This window comes from Scyliorhinus torazame, chromosome 2, assembly GCF_047496885.1.
Source record: "Scyliorhinus torazame isolate Kashiwa2021f chromosome 2, sScyTor2.1, whole genome shotgun sequence".
In the NCBI taxonomy this organism is placed as follows: domain Eukaryota; kingdom Metazoa; phylum Chordata; class Chondrichthyes; order Carcharhiniformes; family Scyliorhinidae; genus Scyliorhinus; species Scyliorhinus torazame.
This window is the reverse complement of record NC_092708.1, coordinates 317301294-317326324: the sequence shown is the minus strand read 5'-3', so window position 1 is coordinate 317326324 and position 25031 is coordinate 317301294. Positions and strand designations below refer to the sequence as shown.

At 49.4% G+C, this 25031-nt stretch overlaps 1 protein-coding gene and 4 non-coding genes across 5 annotated transcripts in view; 4 read left to right on the top strand and 1 right to left on the bottom strand.

The window, feature by feature from the left end:
- Positions 1–10426: 10426 nt before the first annotated feature.
- Positions 10427–10499, bottom strand: trnak-cuu (transfer RNA lysine (anticodon CUU)). Its single transcript has one exon. It is a non-coding gene; the product is annotated as a tRNA-Lys (tRNA).
- Positions 10500–11714: 1215 nt separating this feature from the next.
- trnag-gcc (transfer RNA glycine (anticodon GCC)) lies at positions 11715–11785 on the top strand. Its single transcript has one exon. It is a non-coding gene; the product is annotated as a tRNA-Gly (tRNA).
- Positions 11786–12106: 321 nt separating this feature from the next.
- Positions 12107–12193, top strand: trnay-gua (transfer RNA tyrosine (anticodon GUA)). Its single transcript is given in 2 exon segments — positions 12107–12143; positions 12158–12193. It is a non-coding gene; the product is annotated as a tRNA-Tyr (tRNA).
- A 261-nt stretch (positions 12194–12454) lies between these two features.
- trnak-cuu (transfer RNA lysine (anticodon CUU)) lies at positions 12455–12527 on the top strand. The gene has a single exon. It is a non-coding gene; the product is annotated as a tRNA-Lys (tRNA).
- An 11375-nt stretch (positions 12528–23902) lies between these two features.
- The window catches only part of psma3 (proteasome 20S subunit alpha 3), a 45231-nt gene continuing 44102 nt past the window's right edge, over positions 23903–25031 (top strand). Inside the window, exon 1 of the mRNA XM_072489366.1 lies at positions 23903–24064. Within this exon, the coding sequence (XP_072345467.1) occupies positions 24044–24064 (21 nt within the window). The 5' untranslated portion in view covers positions 23903–24043. The remainder of the gene's footprint in view (positions 24065–25031) is intronic.

Sequence of the window (25031 nt, the reverse complement as noted above, 5' to 3'; positions counted from 1 at the left end):
CCTGCACCGTGCGGCATCCGTCCAGCTCCGGAGGACCATGCTGTTACTTCTGCGGTCAGGGCCAGCACCCCAGGCAGCGTTTCCCGGCTCGCAACTCCACGTGTAACGAGTGTGGCAAGAAGGGGCACTACGCTAAAGTATGCCTAGCTAAGCCTAAAAATCAAAATCAAAAACCAAAAGCCTGTCAAGCCCAGTCTGAGACTCACAGAGCCCACAGCGTGGCATCGTGCCTGCCCGGAGCGCCCTCTCTGACGCGTCACTCGCCATGTGCAATCCATGGGGGCAGCCATCTTGTCTGACGTCATCGCGTTGAACGCCATGTGCAATCCATGGGGGCAGCCATTTTGTCCGACTTTGTCGACGCCGCCATTTTGCGACCAGAACGACACTCATCGCCATCACCTCAGCTCCATTCAACTTGACCAGTCCCGGCCTTGCCATCTTCAAAGCTCGATGATGGCCATCAACCTCAACGGGCAGGAGATGTCCTGCCTCTTCGACTCCGGAAGCACGGATAGCTTCGTCCACCTGGACATGGTAAGGCGCTGTTCCCTCCGGGTCCTCCCCGTCTCACAAGTCATAGCCCTAGCTTCCGGATAACACACTGTGCAGATCCGGGGGTACCGCACCGCCAACTTGGCAATACAGGGCGTTGAAGACGCCAATTTCAAACTCTACGTCCTCCCCCATCTCTGCGCCCCTCTCCTACTGGGTTTAGACTTTCAGTGCAACCTCCGTAGTCTAACCCTGAAGTTCGGGGGACCCCTGCCCCCTCTCACCGTCTGTAGCCTCATGACTCTGAAGGTCGCCCTACCCTCGCTCTTCGCGAACCTCACCCCAGACTGCAGGTCTGTCGCCACCCAGAGCAGACGGTACAGTGCTCATGACAAGGCCTTCGTCAGGTTAGAGGTCCAGCGACTCCTGAGGGAAGGGATCATTGAGGCCAGTAATAGCCCCTGGAGAGCACAAGTGGTGGTCGTCAGGACCGGGGAGAAACACCGGATGGTCATCGACTACAGTCAGACGATCAACCGGTACACGCAGTTCGATGCATACCCCCTCCCGTGCCTTTCTGACATGACCAATCAGATTGGGTAGTATGAAATTAAATGAAAATCGCTTATTGTCACAAGTAGGCTTTAAATGAAGTTACTGTGAAAAGCCCCTAGTTGCCACATTCCAGCGCCTGTTCGGGGAGGCTGGTACAGGAATTGAACCGTGCTGCTGGCCTGCCTTGGTCTGCTTTCAAAGCAGGCGTTTTAGCCCTATGCTAAACAGCCCCTTAGAGTCTTCTCTACGGTGGACTTGAAGTCCGCGTACCACCAGCTCCCTAGCCAGCGGGAGGACCGCCAATACACTGCCTTTGAGGCAGATGGCCATCCCTTCCATTTCCTCAAGGTCCCCTTCGGCGTCACCAGCGGGGTTTTGGTCTTCCAACGAAGGGTGGACCGAATGGTCGACCAGTACGGGCTGCGGGCCACATTCCCGTACTTGGATAATGTTACCATCTGCGGCCATGACCTGCAGGACCACGACGCCAACCTTCAAAAATTCCTCCGGACCGCCCGACTCCTTAATTTGACATATAATAAGGAGAAATGCGTTTTCCGCACAACCCGGCTAACCATCCTCGGCTATGTCGTGGAAATCGGAGTCCTAGGGCCTGACCCCGAACGCATGCGCCCCTTCCTGCAACTCTCCCTCCCCCACTGCCCCAAGGCCCTGGAAAGGTGCTTGGAGTTCTTCTCCTACTATGTCCAGTGGGTCCCCAACTACGCGGACAAAGCCTGCCCACTCATTAAGTCCACCACTTTTCCCCTGACGGCTGAGGCCCGCCTGGCCTTCAACCGCATCAGCTCCAAAATTGCCAAGGCCATGATGCACGCCGTGGACGAATCCATCCCATTCCAGGTGGAAAGCGATGCATCTGACTTTGCCCTGGCAGCCACTCTTAACCAGGCAGGGAGGTCTGTCGCCTTTTTTTCCCATGCACTGACATGACCTCAGCCCAATCATCAAGGCCCTGCGCAGCATCTTCACCCTGTTCGGTTTCCCCACTTATATTCACAGCGATCGGGGACCTCGTTCATGAGCGATGAGCTGCATCAGTACCTGCTCAGTAAGGGCATCGCCTCGAGCAGGACTACCAGCTACAACCCCAGGGGAAACGGGCAGGTGGAGAGGGGGAATGCTACGGTCTGGAAGGCCATCCTTCTGGCCCTAGGGTCTAGAAGTCTCCCAGTCGCCCACTGGCAGGAGGTCCTCCCTGACGTGCTCCATTCCATCCGGTCACTGTTGTGTACTGCCACTAATGTGACCCCTCACGACCGTCTATTTGTCTTCCCTAGAAGTCCCTAGAGAGAACTAGGGAATAGGGACAGTGTGGCACTGAGGCAGAGCAGACAGGGAAAAGTTGCTGAACACAGCGGGTCTGGTGGCCTGAAGTGCGTATGTTTTAATGCAAGAAGTATTACGGGTAAGGCAGATGAACTTAGAGCTTGGATTAGTACTTGGAACTATGATATTGTTGCCATTACAGAGACCTGGTTGAGGGAAGGGCAGGATTGGCAGCTAAACGTTCCAGGATTTAGATGTTTCAGGCGGGATAGAGGGGGATGTAAAAGGGGAGGCGGAGTTGCGCTACTGGTTCGGGAGAATATCACAGCTGTACTGCGAGAGGACACCTCAGAGGGCAGTGAGGCTATATGGGTAGAGATCAGGAATAAGAAGGGTGCAGTCACAATGTTGGGGGTTTACTACAGGCCTCCCAACAGCCAGCGGGAGATAGAGGAGCAGATAGGTAGACAGATTTTGGAAAAGAGTAAAAACAACAGGGTTGTGGTGATGGGAGACTTCAACTTCCCCAATATTGACTGGGACTCACTTAGTGCCAGGGGCTTAGACGGGGCGGAGTTTGTAAGGAGCATCCAGGAGGGCTTCTTAAAACAATATGTAGACAGTCCAACTAGGGAAGGGGCGGTACTGGACCTGGTATTGGGGAATGAGCCCGGCCAGGTGGTAGATGTTTCAGTAGGGGAGCATTTCGGTAACAGTGACCACAATTCAGTAAGTTTTAAAGTACTGGTGGACAAGGATAAGAGTGGTCCTAGGATGAATGTGCTAAATTGGGGGAAGGCTAATTATAACAATATTAGGCGGGAACTGAAGAACATAGATTGGGGGCGGATGTTTGAGCGCAAATCAACATCTGACATGTGGGAGGCTTTCAAGTGGCAGTTGAAAGGGATTCAGGACCGGCATGTTCCTGTGAGGAAGAAGGATAAATACGGCAATTTTCGGGAACCTTGGATGACGAGAGATATTGTAGGCCTCGTCAAAAAGAAAAAGGAGGCATTTATCAGGGCTAAAAGGCTGGGAACAGACGAAGCCTGTGTGGAATATAAGGAAAGTAGGAATAAACTTAAGCAAGGAGTCAGGAGGGCTAGAAGGGGTCACGAAAAGTCATTGGCAAATAGGGTTAAGGAAAATCCCAAGGCTTTTTACACGTACATAAAAAGCAAAAGGGTAGCCAGGGAAAGGGTTGGCCCACTGAAGGATAGGCAAGGGAATCTATGTGTGGAGCCAGAGGAAATGGGCGAGGTACTAAATGAATACTTTGCATCAGTATTCACCAAAGAGAAGGAATTGGTAGATGTTGAGTCTGGAGAAGGGTGTATAGATCGCCTGGGTCACATTGAGATCCAAAAAGAAGAGGTGTTGGGTGTCTTAAAAAATATTAAGGTAAATAAGTCCCCAGGGCCTGATGGGATCTACCCCAGAATACTGAAGGAGGCTGGAGAGGAAATTGCTGAGGCCTTGACGGAAATCTTTGGATCCTCGCTGTCTTCGGGGGATGTCCCGGAGGACTGGAGAATAGCCAATGTTGTTCCTCTGTTTAAGAAGGGTAGCAAGGATAATCCCAGGAACTACAGGCCGGTGAGCCTTACTTCAGTGGTAGGGAAATTACTGGAGAGAATTCTTCGAGACAGGATCTACTCCCATTTGGAAGCAAATGGACGTATTAGTGAGAGGCAGCACGGTTTTGTGAAGGGGAGGTCGTGTCTCACTAACTTGATAGAGTTTTTCGAGGAGGTCACTAAGATGATTGATGCAGGTAGGGCAGTGGATGTTGTCTATATGGACTTCAGTAAGGCCTTTGACAAAGTCCCTCATGGTAGACTAGTACAAAAGGTGAAGTCACACGGGATCAGGGGTGAGCTGGCAAGGTGGATACAGAACTGGCTAGGCCATAGAAGGCAGAGAGTAGCAATGGAAGGATGCTTTTCTAATTGGAGGGCTGTGACCAGTGGTGTTCCACAGGGATCAGTGCTGGGGCCTTTGCTCTTTGTAGTATATATAAATGATTTGGAGGAAAATGTAACTGGTCTGATTAGTAAGTTTGCAGACGACACAAAGGTTGGTGGAATTACGGATAGCGATGAGGACTGTCGGAGGATACAGCAGGATTTAGATTGTTTGGAGACTTGGGCGGAGAGATGGCAGATGGAGTTTAATCCGGACAAATGTGAGGTAATGCATTTTGGAAGGTCTAATGCAGGTAGGGAATATACGGTGAATGGTAGAACCCTCAAGAGTATTGAAAGTCAAAGAGATCTAGGAGTACAGGTCCACAGGTCACTGAAAGGGGCAACACAGGTGGAGAAGGTAGTCAAGAAGGCATACGGCATGCTTGCCTTCATTGGCCGGGGCATTGAGTATAAGAATTGGCAAGTCATGTTGCAGCTGTATAGAACCTTAGTTAGGCCACACTTGGAGTATAGTGTTCAATTCTGGTCGCCACACTACCAGAAGGATGTGGAGGCTTTAGAGAGAGTGCAGAAGAGATTTACCAGAATGTTGCCTGGTATGGAGGGCATTAGCTATGAGGAGCGGTTGAATAAACTCGGTTTGTTCTCACTGGAACGAAGGAGGTTGAGGGGAGACCTGATAGAGGTATACAAAATTATGAGGGGCATAGACAGAGTGGATAGTCAGAGGCTTTTCCCCAGGGTAGAGGGGTCAATTACTAGGGGGCATAGGTTTAAGGTGAGAGGGGCAAGGTTTAGAGTAGATGTACGAGGCAAGTTTTTTACGCAGAGGGTAGTGGGTGCCTGGAACTCGCTATCGGAGGAGGTGGTGGAAGTAGGGACGATAGTGACATTTAAGGGGCATCTTGACAAATACATGAATAGGATGGGAATAGAGGGATACGGACCCAGGAAGTGTAGAAGATTGTAGTTTAGTCGGGCAGCATGGTCGGCACGGGCTTGGAGGGCCGAAGGGCCTGTTCCTGTGCTGTACATTTCTTTGTTCTTGTTTGTCGATCTCCGGGGTCTCGCGTCCTACCTGGCTCACGACTCTGGGCCGGTACTCCTCCGGAAGCACGCGAGGAGCCATCAGGCCGACTCCTTGGTCGAGAGGGTTCACCTCCTCCATGCGAACCCACAGTACGCATACGTGGCACACCGTGACGGGCAGGAGGACACAGTCTCCCTCAGGAACCTGGACCCCGCGGGTACCGCTGCGCCCACCGTCACCTCACCGCTTCCTTCTACCTCCCCGTCTACCCCATCAACTCATCCGGGGTCCATTAGCACCGCCCCTGCGCCGTCACCCTGTCTGGGACCCAGTTGTGAGGACGACATGCTCCCGGAGTCGAAGGTCTCGACACCAGCGCCTACACTGCGACGTTCACAGCAGACAATACCCCCTCCTGTGAGACTTAACCTGAGTCCACTTCACCCCGCCGGACTTTTTTTTAACAGGGAGGGAATGTGGTGAGCCACGTATGGCTGTTGTATATATTAGTGTATTTACTCACTGTCACTGTTGTTGTGTTGATGTTGTTGTTGGCTCTGCCTATGGCTCCGCCCCTCTGAGAAGGTATATAACCCATTGATCCGGGACAGCCTCTCAGTGCGGGAGAAGCTACTGGTGGGCACATTCTAGCTGATTAAAACCATTGTTCTTGTTAACTACCGTTTCGACTGGATTGATTGGTATCAATTATACAAAGACGAGTTGTGGAACGAAACTGTGGCTTTAATGAGCTAAGCGAGAACTTGCTGGCAACTGATCCCGAACTGGGGCAGGGCCAGAGGTCGGCAACCTTTATACAGAGCCTGAGGAGAGGAGCCATAGGCGGAGCAAGCAGAGACAACAAACAATATATACAATACAGTAACAGTGGTTTACCACAATATATATAATACAGTAACAGTGGTTTACCACATTCAACCCCTGTTAAAAAAAAGAGTTTGGCGGGGGTAAAATGGACTTAAAGATCGAGTCTGTCGGGGGCTTTGACCTTCCGCCGTGAACGCCTCAGTCCCGGCTGCGGTGTGGGCATTGGTGTCGAGACCTGCATGTCCGGGAGCATGTCGTCTTCTTCGTCCAGTTGGGTCGGTGGGGAGGGAGACGGTGTAGGGTCGGGGGAGGTGGTGATTGTCACTTGGGAGGGAACCTGCGGGTGCCAAATCCCGTAGGGAGACTGTGTCCTGCCGCCCGTCATGGTGTGCCACGCAGGCATATTGTGGGTTGGCATGGAGGAGAAGAATCCTTTTGATTAGGGGATCCGATTTATGACTCCTAGCATACTTCCGGAGGAGGACGGGCCCTGGGAGTGTCAGCCAGGACGGGAGCAAGACCCCTGAGGTGGACTTCCTGGGGAAGACAAACATTTGTTTGTGAGGGGTCTCATTGGTGGCAGTGCACAGGAGCGACGGGATGGAGTGGAGTGCATTGAGAAGACCTCATGCCAGCGGGAGACTGGGAGACTTCTAGACCGTAGGGCAAGAAGGACGGCCTTCCAGACTGTCGCGTTCTCCCTCTCCACCTGTCTGTTTCCCCGGGGGTTGTAGCTGGTAGTCCTGCTTGAGGCGATGCCCTTGCTAAGCAGGAACTGACGCAACTCGTCACTCATGAAAGAGGAACCCCGATCGCTATGGATGTAGGTGGGGAAACCGAATAAGGTGAAGAGACTGTGCAGGGCCTTGATGATGGTGGCAGAGGTCATGTCAGGGCATGGGATGGCGAAAGGGAAATGTGAGTACTCGTCAATAATGTTGAGGAAGTACACGTTACGGTCAGTGGAGGGGAGGGGCCCTTTGAAGTCGATGCTAAGGCGCTCAAAGGGGAAGGAAGCCTTTACCAGGTGCGCTGTATCCGGCCGATAGAAGTGTGGTTTGCACTCCACGCAGACCTGGCAGTCCCTGGTCATGGTCCTGACCTCCTCGATGGAGTAAGGCAGGTTGCGGGCCTTGACGAAATGAAAAAAACGGATGACCCCCCGGGTGACAGAGCTCATTGTGGAGGGTCCGAAGTCGGTCTACTTGTGCGCTAGCACATATACCGCGGGATAGGGCATCTGGGGGCTCATTGAGCTTCCCAGGATGATACAAGTTATTGTAATTGTAGGTGGAGAGTTCGATCCTCCACCTCAGGACCTTGTCATTCTTGATCCTGCCCCGCTGCGTGTTATTAAACATGAAGGCAAACGACCGTTGGTCAGTGTGGAGAGTGAACCGCCTGCAAACCAGGTAATGCCTCCAATGTCGCACAGCTTCTACAATGGCTTGGGCTTCCTTTTCGACGAAGGAGTGTTGAATTTCGGACGCCTGAAGGGTACGGGAGAAGAAAACCACGGGCCTGCCCGCCTGGTTGAGGGTAGCAGCCAGGGCAAAGTCATACGTATCGCTCTCCACCTGGAACAGGATGCACTCATCTACTGTGTGCATTGCGGCTTTGGGAATATCTGCCTTGATGCGGTTGAAGGCCAGGCGGGCCTCAGCCGTCAGGGGTAAAATGGTAGATTTAATGAGTGGGCGGGCCTTGTCCGCATAATTAGCGACCCACTGGGCATAATAGGAGAAGAACCCCAGGCATCTCTTCAGGGCCTTGGGGCAGTAGGGGAGGGGAAGTTCTAGGAGGGGGCACATGCGGTCGGGGTCGGGCCCTAGGACCCCGTTTTCCACCCCGTAGCCAAGGATTGTGGGTTGTTCGGAAAACGCATTTCTCCTTATATGTGAGGTTAAGGAGCTTAGCGGTGGGGAGGAAATGTTGGAGGTTAGCGTCATGGTCCTGCTGGTCATGGCCGCAGATGGTGACATTACCCAGATACGGGAACGTGGCCCGCAGCCCAAACTGGTCAACCATTTGGTCCATCACTCATTGGAAGACCGAGACCCCATTGGTGACACCAAAGGGGACCCTGAGGAAGTGGTAGAGGCGGCCATCTGCCTCGAAGGCAGTGTATTGGTGGTCCTCTGGGCGGACAGGGAGCTGGTGGTACGCAGACTTCAAGTCAACAGGGGAGAAGACTCGATACTGCGCAATCTGATTGACCATATCAGACATGCGGGGAAGGGGGTACGCATCGAGCTGCGTGTACCAGTTGATCGTCTGACTGTAGTCGATGACCATCCGGTGCTTCTCCCCAGTCTTGACGACCACCACTTGGGCTCTCCAGGGAGTACTGGCCTCTATGATCTCTTCCCGCAGGAGTCGCTGGACCTCTGACCTAATAAAGGCCTTGTCCCGGGCACTGTATCGTCTACTCCTAGTGGCAACAGGCTTACAGTCCGGGGTGAGGTTAGCGAAGAGCGAGGGTGGAGCGACCTTAAGGATCGCGAGGCTACAGATAGTGAGGGGGGCAGGGGTCCACCGAACTTCAAGGTAAGGCTTCAGAGCTGGCACTGAAAATCAAGACCCAGTAATAGGGCAGCGCAGAGATGAGGGAGGACGTAGAGCTTGAAATTAACGTACTCAACGCTCTGTACCGGAAGGGTTGCGACACAGTACCCCCGGATCTCCACGGAATGTGATCCGGAAGCCAGGGAGATTTTCTGGGTCACGGGTAAAATTGGGAGGGAGCAGCGCCTTACCGTACCTGGGTGGATGAAGCTGTCAGTGCTCCTAGAGTCGAAGAGGCAGGTCGTCTCGCGCACGTTGATCCGGATGGCCATCATGGATTTAGTGAGGTGATGAGGTCGAGACTGGTCGAGGGTGATGAAGGCGAGCTTCGGAAGGTGGGTGAGCTGGTCAAGTGTAGCGGAGGCCAGCGTACGACTGGGTGGGCAGGGGTTCCGGGAAGGGGCGGGGTGATTCCAAGATGGCGGTCCCCACATGGCGGGTGGCATCGAAGATGGATGGCCCACGTGGCGGATGACGCGATAGATGGGGGCAGTCCCGACAGGCAACACACAGCGATGCTGCGGCTGGGTCTGGAAACTTTAGGAACAGATCGGGCCTGGCAGACTTTGGCGAAGTGGCCCTTCTTTCCGCACCCGTTGCAGATCGCGCTCCATGCTGGGCAGTGTTGTCTGGGGTGCTTACCCTGGCCACAGAAGTAGCATCTCGGGCCTCCGGAGTTGGCGGATTGATGCGCAACACAGGCTTGCGACGCACCCGGGTCGAGTGATGGCGGCGCCCACGACGTCCACGAAGGTTCCGCGTCGTCGGAGGTGAAGGCATCCATGTTATCGAAGGCGACTTCCAGCGAATTCGAGCTGCACTGTCTCTTGGAGGCCGAGTGTACCCCCTTCTAGCAGGCGCTGGCGGATGTAGTTAGATTTTATGCCAGCGACATAGGCGTCCCTGATCAGCAGCTCCATGTGCTGGACAGCCAATACCGCCTGACAACTACAGTTCCGGCCGAGTACCCGCAAGGCGCGCAGGAATTCGGCCTACGATTCTCCGGGGCATTGACTCCTCGTGGCAAGAAGATGCCTAGCGTGCACCTCATTTACTGCCTTTACATACTGCCCCTTCAGCAGCGTTAAAGCTTCCTCGTACGAGGCAGCGTCCCTGATAAGGAGGAAAACTTGCGGGCTTACCTGGGCGATGAGGACTCGAAGCTTGTAGATGTCGGCGGCGGCGGAAGATTGGAGGTAAGCTTCGAAGCAGCTTAGCCAATGCTCGAATGTCGCAGTAGTGTCGGCTGCTTGGGGGTCCAGTTCCAGTCCATCAGGCTTGAGTGATGCATCCATCTTAATCATTTAGCTCATTAAATTGATGTGCCATCAATTATACAAAGACGAGTTGTGGAACAAAACTGTGGCTTTAATGAGCTAAACGAGAACCTGCTGGCAACTGATCCCGAACTGGGGCAGCACCAGAGGTCGGCCACCTTTATACAGAGCCTGAGGGGAAGAACAACAGGCGGAGCCAGCAGAGACAACAAGCAATATATACAATACAGTAACAGTGGTTTACCACAATATATAAAATACAGTAAGTGGTTTACCACAATATATATAATACAGTAACAGTGGTTTACCACAGTGACCTGACCTGAAATCCCATAACTTCCCCTGTCTGCAATGCCAATGAGTTTGTATGCTGAAAAACTCTGGAATGGGGGTCAAAACGTTGATATATAAACGTATTAATAAAATTCAAGAACGAGCTGTGCATTAAAAAAGCGGAACGCCCAACGTGGGGCTCGAACCCACGACCCTGGGATTAAGAGTCCCATGCTCTACCGACTGAGCTAGCCGGGCTACCTGGGCTACAGAAAGAAACGATTATCTACAATTGATCCGACACATGTTTGAGTTTGCATCTTGCAATTGATTGGTATTTAATATTTTCTTCATGCTTGGCCCTTTACAAAAGATTGAGGCGTCCGATACAAATCCCGACTATGGATTACACAGCAGAGTAAAAGTACACGTTTTCGAGACAGTTCGTCTAGTTTGCTTTGGAGTGCTATTCAAATTTTGGGGCAGGAACATTGAAGAGGAAATTCTGATGAACGATCATATCTCCAAAGACGCTGCCAAACTTTTCCAGCATTTTCTGTTTTTATATTATATTACAGTAGAATATAGTTTATGTTCAAGATATTCCTACATCCATATTGTTTTAATTTATGTTATATATAGATACATATTGCTTCTCAGTTTCACAATTTTTGTCACAATATTAAGTCAACATTTACTTCTCTTGGGAACATTTATAATTGAAATCCCTTTGCGTAAATAGTTGGCTGCAATTTGAATAGCTAGTTGCATAACTTGGACACAAAATGATACAATATAATTTAGCAAAATATTTTCTTGAAAAATCATGTTCCCATCCTTTTTACTTTGCCCATGAAGGCCAGCCACCTGCTTCTTTTATTTTCTAACTGGGGAGTTGAATCTGTCGTTTCCAGCCTTGCCTTGCCCCACCCACCCCCGGGCACAGCCTCCACTCTGCTCTTCGCTTTCAAAAAGTTATCATTTCTCATGTACGCTTAGCTCTCGTGCCTCTCCATTGCAATTGCAAGTATTTTCCTTCCGGTTTCACTTGCCGCCCCGCTCTGCCTTGCTCAACACCCACTGCCTCTTTGCTCGTCACCTCTGGGGGGCTGTGCATTCTTGTGTGTGTTTCGCCCTGCCTGTGCTGCGCAGTCCTCCAAATTTCCCATGACTATTCCAATCCACTCAAGCGATGCGACCAAGTATTTGCAAAGCGAATCAACTATCCCTGCATCCCGCCCACCACCAAAACAATTTTTCCCACAAACGCATCAATGATCATCCCGCATCCACTTCATTTCATTTCAAAATATCCTATCACTGTGGGAAGCACCACAATAAACATGGCAATATTTTATATGCAGTTTGCGGAGTGGCTGAGCAGGGAATCTCTGCAAACGGCAGTGGATGGAGGCAATATTGTGGTAGATCTCAGGAAGGTGAGGGGTTGTTGAAAAGCTTTATGTATCGTTAGCATTGGTGGTTCAGTGGTAGAATTCTCGCCTGCCACGCGGGAGGCCCGGGTTCGATTCCCGGCCAATGCAGCGGATTGTTTTTTTCCTTTGGAAAGGTCTGGTTGCATCAGCTCACAAAGCTGGTAACAACCAGTGGTCACCCAGGAATGTGACAACGTTTGCATTGATACATCCAAAATCTTTTCTTTGTCCGATATTTTTACTTTAAAACATATGTAAAAAGTCGTGAAATAAAATATTAACGTTTAATCTTCAACATTAACTAACCACATGGACAAAACTTTACAAGGCACGGCCTGAATCCCTCCTGCACAAGTGTACTAATTTAAAATTATTATATGTATAACTTTATTATCTTTACTGGATTTCGCAGGCCTGTTAGTCAGTGTTCCTTCGATAGCTCAGATGGTAGAGCGGAGGACTGTAGAATCTACCGAAGATATCCTTAGGTCGCTGGTTCGATTCCGGCTCGAAGGAATTGGTTTTTTGCTGCGCTCAGCCTCCGTTACTTTCATTTCTCTTTCATGGATCAACTCTGCCCTTTGGTGTGTCTGTTGCCATCTTTTGATTTATATTTCACCTCAGCAATCCTGGCCCCCAGAACAAGAGTGTTCTGCTTGTTGCTGAAGTACAAAGCACTGAGTGCGGGCAACAAGCAATTGACTGAAACGAACAAAACAGGCAACACACTCACGTCTAGTAAAGCACAAATGCCAATATGCAGAGTGACTTATTATGGCCCGGCTAGCTCAGTCGGTAGAGCATGGGACTCTTAATCCCAGGGTCGTGGGTTCGAGCCCCACGTTGGGCGATCTTATTTTGCTGTACTTTGTTCAAATATATTTTTCTAAATTTGCAAAATTTATTCAATAATCATAAAGGAAAGGCAGGCCAGTGGATGGAGAAAAACGAGTGAAGAGGCAAGATATTTTCTTTTGTGAACTATATTTGTGCCCAGGGAGGTGCCAATTGTGCAGGTGAGTGCCAATGACTGGGTTGTGGCACAGGAAGTGTGTGTGTGGGGATGGAGGGTGAATCTGAGGCAAGTGCTGATATGGGGAATTGAAGTACAGGTTTGGGGAGAACATGGCATATTGAGGCCAGCAAAGAAGTGCTTAGATGAGCTCTGAAAATGCCATAACATAGAAGACTGCAGGCCAAGTGCTGGAAACTGGGATTAAAGTAGATGGGTGCTTGATGGCCAGCATGGTCACGATGGGCCAAAGGGCCTCTTTCTGTGCTGTAAACATTCTTTGACTCTCTATGGAAGTCAGCAGGGAAAGGGACATGGAGCGCACAGGGATTAAAATTAAAATACAGCTGCTAAACAAAAATACTGGGGATACTGGAAATACTCAAATAATGAGGATGGTATCGGATGGTACGGACGTGGCGAATCACATTGCTCCACACAAAAGCGACAAACCATTCACCCATGAAAGAGGCCCTGTTGTCGGTCACGAGCACCCGAGGGATTCCATGGGGGGGGAAAAAGAATTGTGCAATCGCTCGATGGTCGCCCTGGAAGTGAGTGATCAACACCATCTTATGGACCTCCAGCTACTTTAATGGGCAGAGGGGTTGATGGCATTCATCTCCAAATTGTCGGAGCTGATTGTGGAGGGCGGCATCCAGGACGAGAAATATTGAACCCAAGAAGGGACGAGCGAAATCGGAATGTACGCAAACCCAAGGGCGCCCTGACTACTCACAAGGGTGTAGGGGTTCCATTGCGGAGCCTCTGGTGCTCTGCTTGGCCAACGTCTCGATATCTGTGTCCAAACACGGCCACCAGACGTAGCTCCTCGCCAGCATTTTCATTTTGGACATTCCGGGATCTCCGTTGGGAAGGTGCTTCAGCACGATAGCCTGTCCCTTCACCGGGTCAACAACCCTGGTGCCCCACTAGAGGATGCCGCCCTCCACAATCAGCTCCGACAATTTGGAGATGAATGCCTTCAACTCCCCTGATAGATATTGATGCTGCCCACTGTATAGCACTAGATGTGCAGCACAGTAGCATTGTGGATAGCACAATTGCTTCACAGCTCCAGGGTCCCAGGTTCGATCCCGGCTTGGGTCACTGTCTGTGCGGAGTCTGCACGTTCTGTCCGTGTCTGCGTGGGTTTCCTCCGGGTGCTCCGGTTTCCTCCCACAGTCCAAAGATGTGCAGCTTAGGTGGATTGGCCATGATAAATTGCCCTTTGTGTCCAAACTTGCCCTTGGTGTCCAAAATTGCCCTTAGTGTGGGGTTACTGGGTTATGGGGATAGGGTGGAGGTGTTGACCTTGGGTAGGGTGCTCTTTCCAAGAGCTGGTGCAGACTCAATGGGCCGAATGGCCTCCTTCAGCACTGTAAATTCTATGATAATCTATGTTGCACCTTGGCAAGTACAGGGTTTGCATCCAGTCATGACCCGAGGCAGTGACAGGGGAGAAGTCCATGAAATTTAGGACAGCAATCACTTTGTCAGTCGTAAAAGGGTTTGCGGATTCGACCTGCAGGGAAATGGTTCAACATATCACCCTACGCAATCTGGGTCCCTTGATGGTTGTAGCCACCTGGGTTGGCCACTTTCTGACTTAAAATGGAGAACCGCAAAGGCTGAAGGGAAATTCAGCCAACACAGGCAAAGACTAGCAAGCACAGAAATCATGTGTATTGAAACCTGCAAAAAACCAGACAGTATTGAAACCAGCAGCCATCTGTAAAGTAATGAGCAATTCCAAGGCACAATTGCAACAGTTAAGGTGAATAAAGCCAAGTCAGACTCCTCGGCGCCAGCAGGAGCCAAGACAAAGGAAGGCCAACGGACATTTAGGGACTGCCCAGCGATCAAGGAACAACTGCAGTATTGGAGAAATCGATCCAAGTGATCGGAAAGTTGTCCAATCACTTGGAACCAGGTACGGGGTCCGCCCCGAAGGGCGGGAAGCCCCTGGGGACTATAAAGTAAAGCCCCCAAGTTCAAATCGTCCTTCTTTGGCAGGGTCACTCAGCAGCTCGAACCAACCCTTGACAGTGACCTGCCTCGCTGCCGCATCAACCAAGTAAGTCTCAAGTCAATGCTCACTACGAGATAGGCGCTCCTAGCTACAAATCCATACCAGCTTTTGAATCCTGCAGACTCAGGACCTGAATGAAAGGCCAATTGTTCCCCTGACCTGGTGGGCCAGTCCGAAGCTAAGTATAGGACTTTTAGTGATAGGAATAGCCTAGAAGGTAGAGTTTATGCATGAGTAGTGATTTTCTGTGTATAATAAATGTGTTTTGATTTGAATCTCACTAATTGGTGTGTTGAGTTATTTATCATTACTTGAACTTGAACCTCGTGGCGGTATCATAAAGATACCTGTCGACTCTCGAGCAAAGGTTAAACAAACAGAGCAAATTACGAATTAAGAGCCAACCAAAAGTTAGCAACATGGTGCTCGAAAGAGTATTCATAAGCAGCCAATAACAGAGCCCAGTGCTGAATCTTTGCAGACGCTATTGACGGAATTGCCCTGACTTCACAGAAGAGGCCTAGCAATGGCTTGTGATCGGTGTTGATAAAAAAATGGCAGCCATAGATGTATTGATAAAATCGCTTGACTCCGAATATGACCGCTAGACCTTCTCTTTCAATTTGGGCATATTTCCTTTCGGTCGCAGTCAGCATTCGTGAGGCAAAAGCAATCGGATGGTCATGGCGGTTGCCCATCCAATGGGACAGAATTGCCCCAATGCGATATGGTGAAGCATCGCTCATGGCGTACAACGGTTTTGAAGAGACAAAATTTGTCAACATCCCGAAAGAAGACAACCACTGTTTCATCTTTTTCAAAGCCGCATTTTGGGTCTCACTATTCAGAATAAATTGCCCATAGTAATTTACTAGTCCAAGAAAAGAGTGAAGTTCCATGGTTTCACGCTCTTGTCGCAGCACGGGTGGACTCCATATTCGGAAAACCACTTCAGCACCACCTCGAGGTTCAGCAAATGTTCTTGTTCCGAGGCTAACACGTAATCTAATTAAACTGCAATGTGCGGCAAACAATGCAGGATGTTCTCCATGATGCACTGGAATATTGCGCACACCCAGGATTCTCTGAACGGTGTACTCAGAGAGTCCCTTGTGCATATTCATCTTTTAAATTTTTTAAATCTACCCAGCTGTAGATAAGCGTTGCTCATGTTCAATGTTACATACAAATCCTCGATGTTCAGTAAAGGGCAACAGTCTAATCTTGAAACCGTGTTCACCATCAATTTATAATCAGCGCACAGGCAGACTGACTGCCTTATCCTGCTCTATTACGGGGACCACTGGTGCTGCCCAATCAGTGAACCGCATAGGTCGAATAATGCCCAAACTTTCTAAATGTCTAAGTTTGGTCTCAACCGCGAAACCAGGCGGGCACAAAATATTTGGGGCTGGGCTTCCGGGTCCACCTGGAAGTTGACCACAGCCTCTTTAATTGTACCCAAACCTAGCTGGAAAACCTCCGGGAATTTGTTCAGATCTGTACACAAACCTCTAAACACAACCTGGTGGATATGCTGCCAATCCAACGGCAGCTTATGTCGCCAATTGCAGCCCAACAGACCAACAAGGCCGCTTCCTTGCACAACAGTGAGGGGAAGGCGCACTGATCGGCACTCACCGGAGTGAGGGTGGATCCCACGATATTTAGTCATTCTCCTGTATAAGTGGCCAAATGAGTCACCATGCCAGTCAAAGGCAAAATATGCACTCCTCGTTTGATAAGATTGAAAGTGTTCTGTGCCACCACAAAAACAGCTCCTCCCGTATCCAGTTCCATTTGGAACATATGACCATTCACTGTATCGGAACACGAGTCAGGCCACACGAGGCACTACCAAACAGTTCAACTGTTTTTCAGCCTTATCCTCAGCCTCTTCTGGGTCATCCAGGTGCAAAGCCCGGCCCGGGCTGATGCCTACCTCGGCTGGGGTATCTGGAGAGCTGGCCCACCTGCTGCCTGCGGATATGCCTGGACTGGTGTCCACACATTGCACATGGGGCGGAATCGCCTTCAGCCGAGAGCGGGGACATACACATCTCGGTGGCCGGCTCTTTGCCCAGAGGTCAAAGTCGGAACCCCATGGCCTGTCATATGCTCCATGTCAACCTGTGCCCCCACCCACACCCATGACCCTCCAGTACTTCAAGGCAAACTATTCCTCTCTGCCAATGACCCCTTATACCCTTCGTGCCAATGTATGTCCATCTCCATGACCTCTCATTTCGTCCATGCCATCCTATGCCCTTCTACCTGCCCCATGGCCCTTTACAATCCAGTAAAGGTGTGAGAGTCTCTTGCGGTGTCTCACTTAGGTTTGCAGCTGTATTCTAGACGTAAGAGGAATGAGTGACTCAATACCAAATGAAGTGTGAAAAGAACAATCTTTATTAAACAATAACAATGATTAAAAGAAATGGAAAGAAATATAAATTTATTAAAAAGTAAGGAAGGAAGAAGAAAAAAACATTTTGCATGTATAACATGAATATTAAAAGAAAGGAATAAAGACAACTTCCAAAATAGTAATACAACCCCAAATTAATTTCCTACAATTATACAATTCCTCTTGGTTCAGATGTCACCAAGTCTCTTAGTAACCATGCATGGGGAGTGGTCTCTCCAGCCAGTCACTCCATCAACATCCTTCTTTGCCCATAGTCTTCAATGGTTGACTGTTCCAATCTGACTGCAGCCCTAAATGGGCTAAATGTTGGATGCCCTTCAAGTCCAAATTCTGGCTTAATTCCAGTCTTTCAAAGCTTCTACTCAAAACAAGGGTTTGGTAAGCATGAGATTTTATCAAATTCTTTTCACACTATTTTGCACCTTTTGATGATGTCTCGCCATCAGGTGATAGAGGGAGAGGGGGCGGCATGGAAGAGGCTGGAGATGGCGTCCTGCAAAGGAACGAGCCTGAGGGCGCTGGTGACGGCACCGCTGCCGCTCTCGCCGACAAGGTACACCACGAGTCCGGTAGTGGCAGAAACGCTAAAGATCTGGGGGCAATGGAGACGACATAGGGGGGAGATGGGAGCCTCGGTGTGGTCCCCGATCCGGGAGAACCACTGGTTCGTCACAGGGAGGATGGATGGGGGGTTTCGGAGCTGGCATCGGGCAGGGATCAGAAGGATGGGGGACCTGTTTAGAGATGGGACGTTTGCGAGCCTCGGGGTGCTGGAGGAGAAGTTCAGGTTACCCCCGGGAAATGCATTCAGGTATATGCAAGTGAGGGCGTTTGTGAGGCGGCAGGTGAGGGAATTCCCGTCGCTCCCGGCACAGCGGATCCAGGACAGGGTGATTTTGGGTGTATGGGTCGGAGAGGGCAAGGTTTCGGCGATATATCAGGAGAAGAAAGAAGAGGGGGAGGCTTTGGTAGAGGAGCTAAAGGGCAAGTGGGAGGAGGAGTCGGGGGAGGAGATTGAAGAGGGTCTATGGGCAGATGCCCTGAGTAGGGTTAATTCCTCTTCCTCATGTGCCACGCTCAGCCTGATACAGTTTAAGGTTGTTCACAGAGCGCATATGACGGGGGCGAGGCTGAGTAGGTTCTTTGGGGTGGAGGACAGATGTGGGAGGTGATTTTGGTCGTGCCCGGCACTGGAAGGGTTCTGGAGGGGTTTCGCGAGGACTATGTCCAAGGTGGTGAAAGTCCAGGTCAAACCAAGTTGGGGCTGGCATTATGAAATGAAATGAAAATCGCTTATTGTCATGGGTAGGTTTCAATGAAGTTACTGTGAAAAGCCCCTAGTCGCCACATTCCGGCGCCTGTTCGGGGAGGCTGGTACGGGAATCGAACCGTGCTGCTGGCCTGCCTTCGTCTGCTTTCAAAGCCAGCGATTTAGCCCAGTGTGCTAAACCAGCCTGGATAAATGACATGGCAGGGTTCATTAAGCTAGAGAGGATAAAGTTTGCTCTGAGAGGGTCTGCGCAGGGGTTCGTCAGGCGGTGGCAACCGTTCCTTGATTATTCGCGGAGCGCTTGAAGGAGCTCGGTCAGCAGCAGCAGCAGCCCAAGGGGGGGCGGGGGGGGGGGGGGGCGGAGAGAGGGGGATATTTCTTTCGGGGGGGGGGATATTTGGGTGGGTGGGGGAGTTTTTTTTTCCCAGGTAGTATTTGTACAAACATAGCGAGGGTTAAGATGTGTGGGAGAAACCCATTGTATAAGTTCTGTACTATGTTTGCTTGATATGTTTATGTTTTGTTTTGCTCTTTTGTCTTTTTCTTTTCTGTTACGGGGAGGGGGGGTTTAACTGGTTGAAAATTTTTGTTGGAAAAACTTTGAATAAACATATTTTTTAAAAAAAGATGATGTCTCGCCATCAATCAGGTTGCACTGTCCATCAACCAAGCTCTAGCTCCTCATTCCACAGCATAGTTGGCCACCTCACGTGCACAGTTATCCATTGCCTTGTTTGTAGTTCAAGGATCATGGAATGCAGTAAGAAACTGACTCCTTTCAACAATAAAATTTATTTTGAGCAAGTCTAGCCTGTAAAGCCACAAACAACGGTTTAGACAAAATAACAGTTGTGAGCATGGCCTGCTTTGAACAAAATGAAAACAAAGTCTTGGGAAAAACAAGTCCACAGTTAATAATATCACTACTGATTAATTGATTAACTTAAAATCAAGATCTACAAAGTAAATTTTAAACATTCAGTACATGCTTAATACAGGTTATCTTAAGGGCAAAGCAGAAATAAAATGCAACAAACATAACATTGCAAAGATTAGTGACTGCAGACCTGTGGTCTATGCCAACTTAGTACCAACTCATGCCAGCCCATCCCCCACACTTTACTCTTATACCTACTATGCCAACTCACCCAGTACTTACCATGGGTAAACCTCAATATTCATGCTGAGTTCCAAATGTCTATTGCAGATTTTTTTTAAACACTCTCATTCATAAAAATCTATTTGCTACATTTACATTCCTTCAACTACATAATCCCTTATAAGAATAAACATGCCATTAACTTGCATAATCCTATATAATGGCATGTGAGAGTACCTTTAAGAAATGGGTGTTTAAGAAATGGGTGTTTAAGAAATGGAGCTGCTCATGTTACTGGAGTGATGTCAGAGTGTGGGTGGAGCTGAGCTCTACTGCTTTTTAGTTTCAGTTTGAGAAAAGTTTGGGCGTGTCTGTGTTTTTCAGTAAGCTGCATCTGAAGTTAAAACAAAGAGCTGTACTGTTAATCTCTTCCATCCAAAGAATATCTATGCATCATTTGGTGAACTCAGAATTGTAAAAGGTCTCAGTATTGAATGTAAACCTAATGTGCTCCTGTTTGGAGGTTTGTTAAGTCTTTTGGATGTTAAAAGGACAGCTTACAGGGTTATTTAGGGTTGTAGTCTTTGGGTTGTATTTGAATTAATGGTTGCTTAGATGTTCACTGTTTGTTTTAAAAAAGGTTAACTTGCGTTCATAGAATAAACATTGTTTTGTTTTAAAGAAATACTTGTCCATTTTCTGCTGCACCACACCTGTAGAGTGGGCCGTGTGCTCCCTCATCTATTAAAAGTTGTGGGTCAGGTGAACTCCATGATACACTTTGGGGTTCTCTAAACCTTGACCCATAACAATGAAAACAAGTATTGGTATTCATAGACCCACTTCAAAGAGTCCATAACTACTGGGAACTGTCAATCAAGCTGTGAAATGACAGGCACCTTACTTTGATAATAGACAGTTGTAAAATCAGTCATTCAGCACTAATCCAGCAATGGTATCCCTAAGGCTGATGTCAACAGAGTGAAATAGCAAGCAATTTAAAAAAAAACATTCCAGAGAGTTTTGTCAAGTACTTAAAGAGCAGAAGTTTTAAATGCATTGACAACTCCCTTTGACAGTTCACGTTGCCACTTTTGGCAGTTATTTTGACAACTCCAATGAGTTTTACAGTTCCAATGAATTTACGCACATTGTATGCACATTCATGTCAAATTTTAGAAACCCCATCGACATTTGATCGACCCCAGAGGGTACCTCACCCCTCAAAGGGAACATGATCTCCCCAAAGGTGTCCTGAGACCATATTTAAAGGGGTACCCTATGCCTCCAGAAGGCTATTCTGACTATCTACAAAGTTCAGATCTGCTCCTGGGTCACCTTGGTCAGATGCAACCTTATTGTATTGAAGTTGGCTTTCCCCCAGTTAATCTTACTCTGAATTGCTCATTGTCCTTTTCCATGATCAACCTAAACCTTGACTTACAATATGATTACAGCCCCCTAAATGTTTCCTTACTGACATTTGATACACTTAACCTACCTCAATCCCACCTCAGTCCCAAGAACCAGGTCTAGCAATGCATCCTTTCTTGTTTAGCTGGAAACAAATTGCTGAACAAATTTTTCCTGGGACCTCCGGTGATGGGATTGAGCTGAATGTCGCATGAAAGGTGGCTCTCGTCTAAGAACGTAGACTATGGCCTTTTAACACCACAAATGGGCACCAGAGTACCTCTAATGCCTCAGTTTAATGCCCCATCGACCGCACTGCCAAGCAGGATGGGAAAGAACCAATCGCCAGCCGAAAAACCAGTCAAGAAACCTCAGCCTCAGAGCAAAGAACCACAGGAGGCGCAGGGCCGATCCCACAGAGCTCCCAATGCAGAACCAGGCACTGATGGACATATTGACAAGCTGCATCACCTCCGTACTCTAAAGACATAGGGAGGAGACCTGGTAGCCGTCAAGATGGCAGTGGAAACCCCCAGAAAAGAGGCAATGGACAATATGGAGCGGAGGCTAGAAGCCCAGGAGACAATGACAAGGGACCACAAAAATGCCACCACGGACCAAGCGGACTGGATCATGGCACTTGAGGCCGAGGTAGTGAGCCTGGTCAAAACCTAGAAGGGGCTGAAGGACAAAATCGAGGTCCAGGAGAACCGATCGCGTTGGCAGAATCTGAGAATTGTGGGACTGCCGGAGGATATGGAGGGGAGAAACCCCACAGAATACATAACAGTGGACTTCCGGTGGTGGTATGTAGGTGGAAGTCACACATTGGGTCGCTCCTGATTGAGACTCTGGTTTTTGGAGTTTAAAGCATGGTTACAGGGGCAATTTTTGACTAAGCTGGTGCAGGAAGACATAAGGAAGGTGGGGAATGGCAAGGACACAGAAAAAAGACCCCAGGAAGAAGAAGGCAAGCAAAAGTGGCCCCAGCTACTGCTTAGCTTCAAAATCCAAAGATCAAGATACTGCAACAGACTACAATTCTTGTGCACATGGGAATCAAGAACACAGGAAATGTCTTGGAGTTCCTAGGCAGCACAAGATATGCACTTGGAGCTGTCTTCCTATTCCTCTACCCATTAGACAGTCAGACTTACTATTTAAGAACTCACTAGCTATTCACTTCCCTTTCACTGACATCACTTAAATACAATTAATTTAAATTTATTTTGAGTTAATTAAAATTTTAAACTTAACCCTTATTATCCACAATAGAATTGCAATTTTAATTTCCCAGCTCCTTAGACAACGTTCTTGGGCTGGAATCTCCGCACCCCGACGCCGAAATCGTGTCCAGGGCCGGTTCCTCGATTCACCGGCCCCCAAAAAGCAGCGTCTACATGTGTACTCGGGGAGTACACCGCGCCACATATCCCCCACCTGCGGCCATTGCCAGAGGCTAGTCCCGTTATTCTTTGCCCCTGACCGGCTGAAGTCCCAATGGCATGGATCTAACCTGGTCCTGCCATTCTTGATACTCGTGTGGCGGTTGCAGACTCAGTCCGCGGTCGCCATGGTCGGGGGCGGGCTAACCGGACGGCAGGGCGGGCCTCACATGGGACCGGGGTATTTTTGAGCGGCTGATCCGGGTCAGGCGCGCGGCCGATCGGGGGCACTATATCCGCCGTCCAGCTCCGCGGTCTGAGTACGCCATGGAGCATGGCGCGGTCACTGGAGGCCGCCGCCGTGCACATGTGCAGACTCTGACCCAGAAGTGTGGGGGGGGGGGGGGCATCTGCAGCCGGAGCTGCGAGCTTCACAATGGCTCCCTGCTAACCCCCTGCAGGGCTGTGAATATCATAGAATTATCATAGAATTTACAATGCATTCGCCCCATCGAGTGTCCACCAGCCCTTGGAAAGAGCATCCCACTTAAGCCCACACCTCCACCCTATCCCCGTAACCCCACCCAATCTTTTTGGACACTAAGGGCAATTTATCATGTCCAATCCACCTAGCCTACACATCTTTGGACTGTGGGAGGAAACTCCCGGAGCACACGGAGGAATAGTGGCCTTTTGATGCCGGCGTCCCTGAAACGGAGAATCCAGCGCCTTAACTTTAGAGAAAGAAAGCTCTGAAACTCACCAATCAACTCAGTTTTCTCACTTTTTCACACTCCAGCGCATCACCCCTACTGCCAACTTTCTCTTATCCACCTCTGCAGCTGTCTCCATTCAGGTCTGCGTTCTTCTTCTTGATTGTAATCGCTCTAAGCATTTGCAGCCCGTGCTTCCAGCTGCTGAGGCCTTGTGTTTTGAAATCCGTCCCCCCCCATTACTCTTTGAAGACACTCCTTAAAACCTAAGTCTTTAGCTAAGCTTTTGGTCATCTGCTCTAATATTTCCTTATGTGGTTTGGTGTAAAATTTTGTTTCATAAAGCTCCTGTGAACTGCCTTGTGACTTTTTAATTATGTGGATGCTAGAGCTTCATGGAGTGTGCAAAAATGGTTCCAGGGATGAGAAACTTTAGTTATGAGGAAAGATAGGAGAGAATGGGACCGTTCTCCTTGTAGAGAAGGCTAAGAGATTTGATAGAGGTGTTGAAAATCATGAGGGGGCTGGACGGATTGGATAGGGAGAAACTAATCTCGTAAGAGGATGAGGAACGCAACGGCACAGGTTTAATGTGATTTGCAAAAGAAGCAAACGTGACCGGAGGGAAAACCTTTTCAGTGAATGGTTCGGCTTTAAATGCACTATCTGGTAATGTGGGGGAGGCAGGTTCAACCGAGGCATTCAAGAGGGCGTCAGATGATTATTTGAATGGAAACAATGTGCAGGGGTACTGGAAAAAGGCAGGGACTGACATTAAGACATGATGCTCGCCTGGAGAGCCAGTGCAGAAAGGATGGGCCGAATGGCATCCTTCTGCGCCGCATCAATTCAGCGATTCAATCCTTGGCTCTCTCTTCAGACAGGGACCACGCGCATGCGCATAGTAGGCGCTGCTGATTGGTGGTCGGGAACACGGTCTTGTCCAATCGGAAGGCACCTTATTGGTGGAGTGGAAAGCCGAGTAAGAGAGCTGCTGATATCATTTGGTCCGGAATGAGCTCCATCGGTACCGGGGTAAGTGAGTGAACGGCCAGGCCCGTGGCTGAACGATCGAATGGAAAAATTATAGGGGGAGAGTGGTTTAGCGGTCTGAGAGGGTTTGCTGAGTGGGGATCGGGCTCAGGCCTAGGCCTCCCTCCCTCACACCCCGAGCCTGGGAGCTAGGCCGCGGTGAGCCGATCCGGCAACTCCACAAGGAGCAACGCGCGCCGCCAGGCACCGGCGAGCGGTGGGCTCGGCGCTGCGGGTCGTCGAGGTGTTTATGGGCATCTTCAATGCATGCTCTGGCCGCCTCTCTGCGACTGAAGCTGCTGAGTCACCGGGAGCCTCCACAGTCAAAGCGAAAGTGCCGGCGAGGGGGCAGTTTCATTTTTAAACCGGGATTACGGCGGAGAGCAGCTTCCTGCTCGTTAGCTGTGAATTTGAGGCGTGAATCACCCCCGGCAAGATAACCAGCTCTTTAACATTCACAGGAGTTTTCTTTCCGATATGTGAACGGATAATAGCTGAGGAATTATTTTTGTAAATTCCGCATCAATTGATTTAACTTAATGACAATTTTAACGAGTTACTGATTCGTATTTAAAATAAAGTGTAAATAGGGCTCTCCTGAGCTTGTATCCAACCAGTTTTCTCTTTCTCACTCCTAACGGAGTGTTTCCGTTGTATCATGTGTCCAGTCTTGGCCATCATCCACCAGTACTCGACAAAAAAAAACATCGAAAAGTGGATTACTGCAAATCTGAAATAAACAATTGCTGGAAATACTCAGCAGGTCAGGCAGGCAGCTTCTGTGGAGTGAGTCACAGATAACGTAAGGGTCGCTTCCCTACAAATGCTACCTGACCTGCTGAGTATCTCCAGTATTCTCTTTTCCTGAAAAGGAAAATTACATCATGTTGATGAAGTGGTGACATGAATTTATTCCTATAGTCCTATGGCAATTTTGTAAATGGGGCCTGAATCATTTGCTCACCATGTA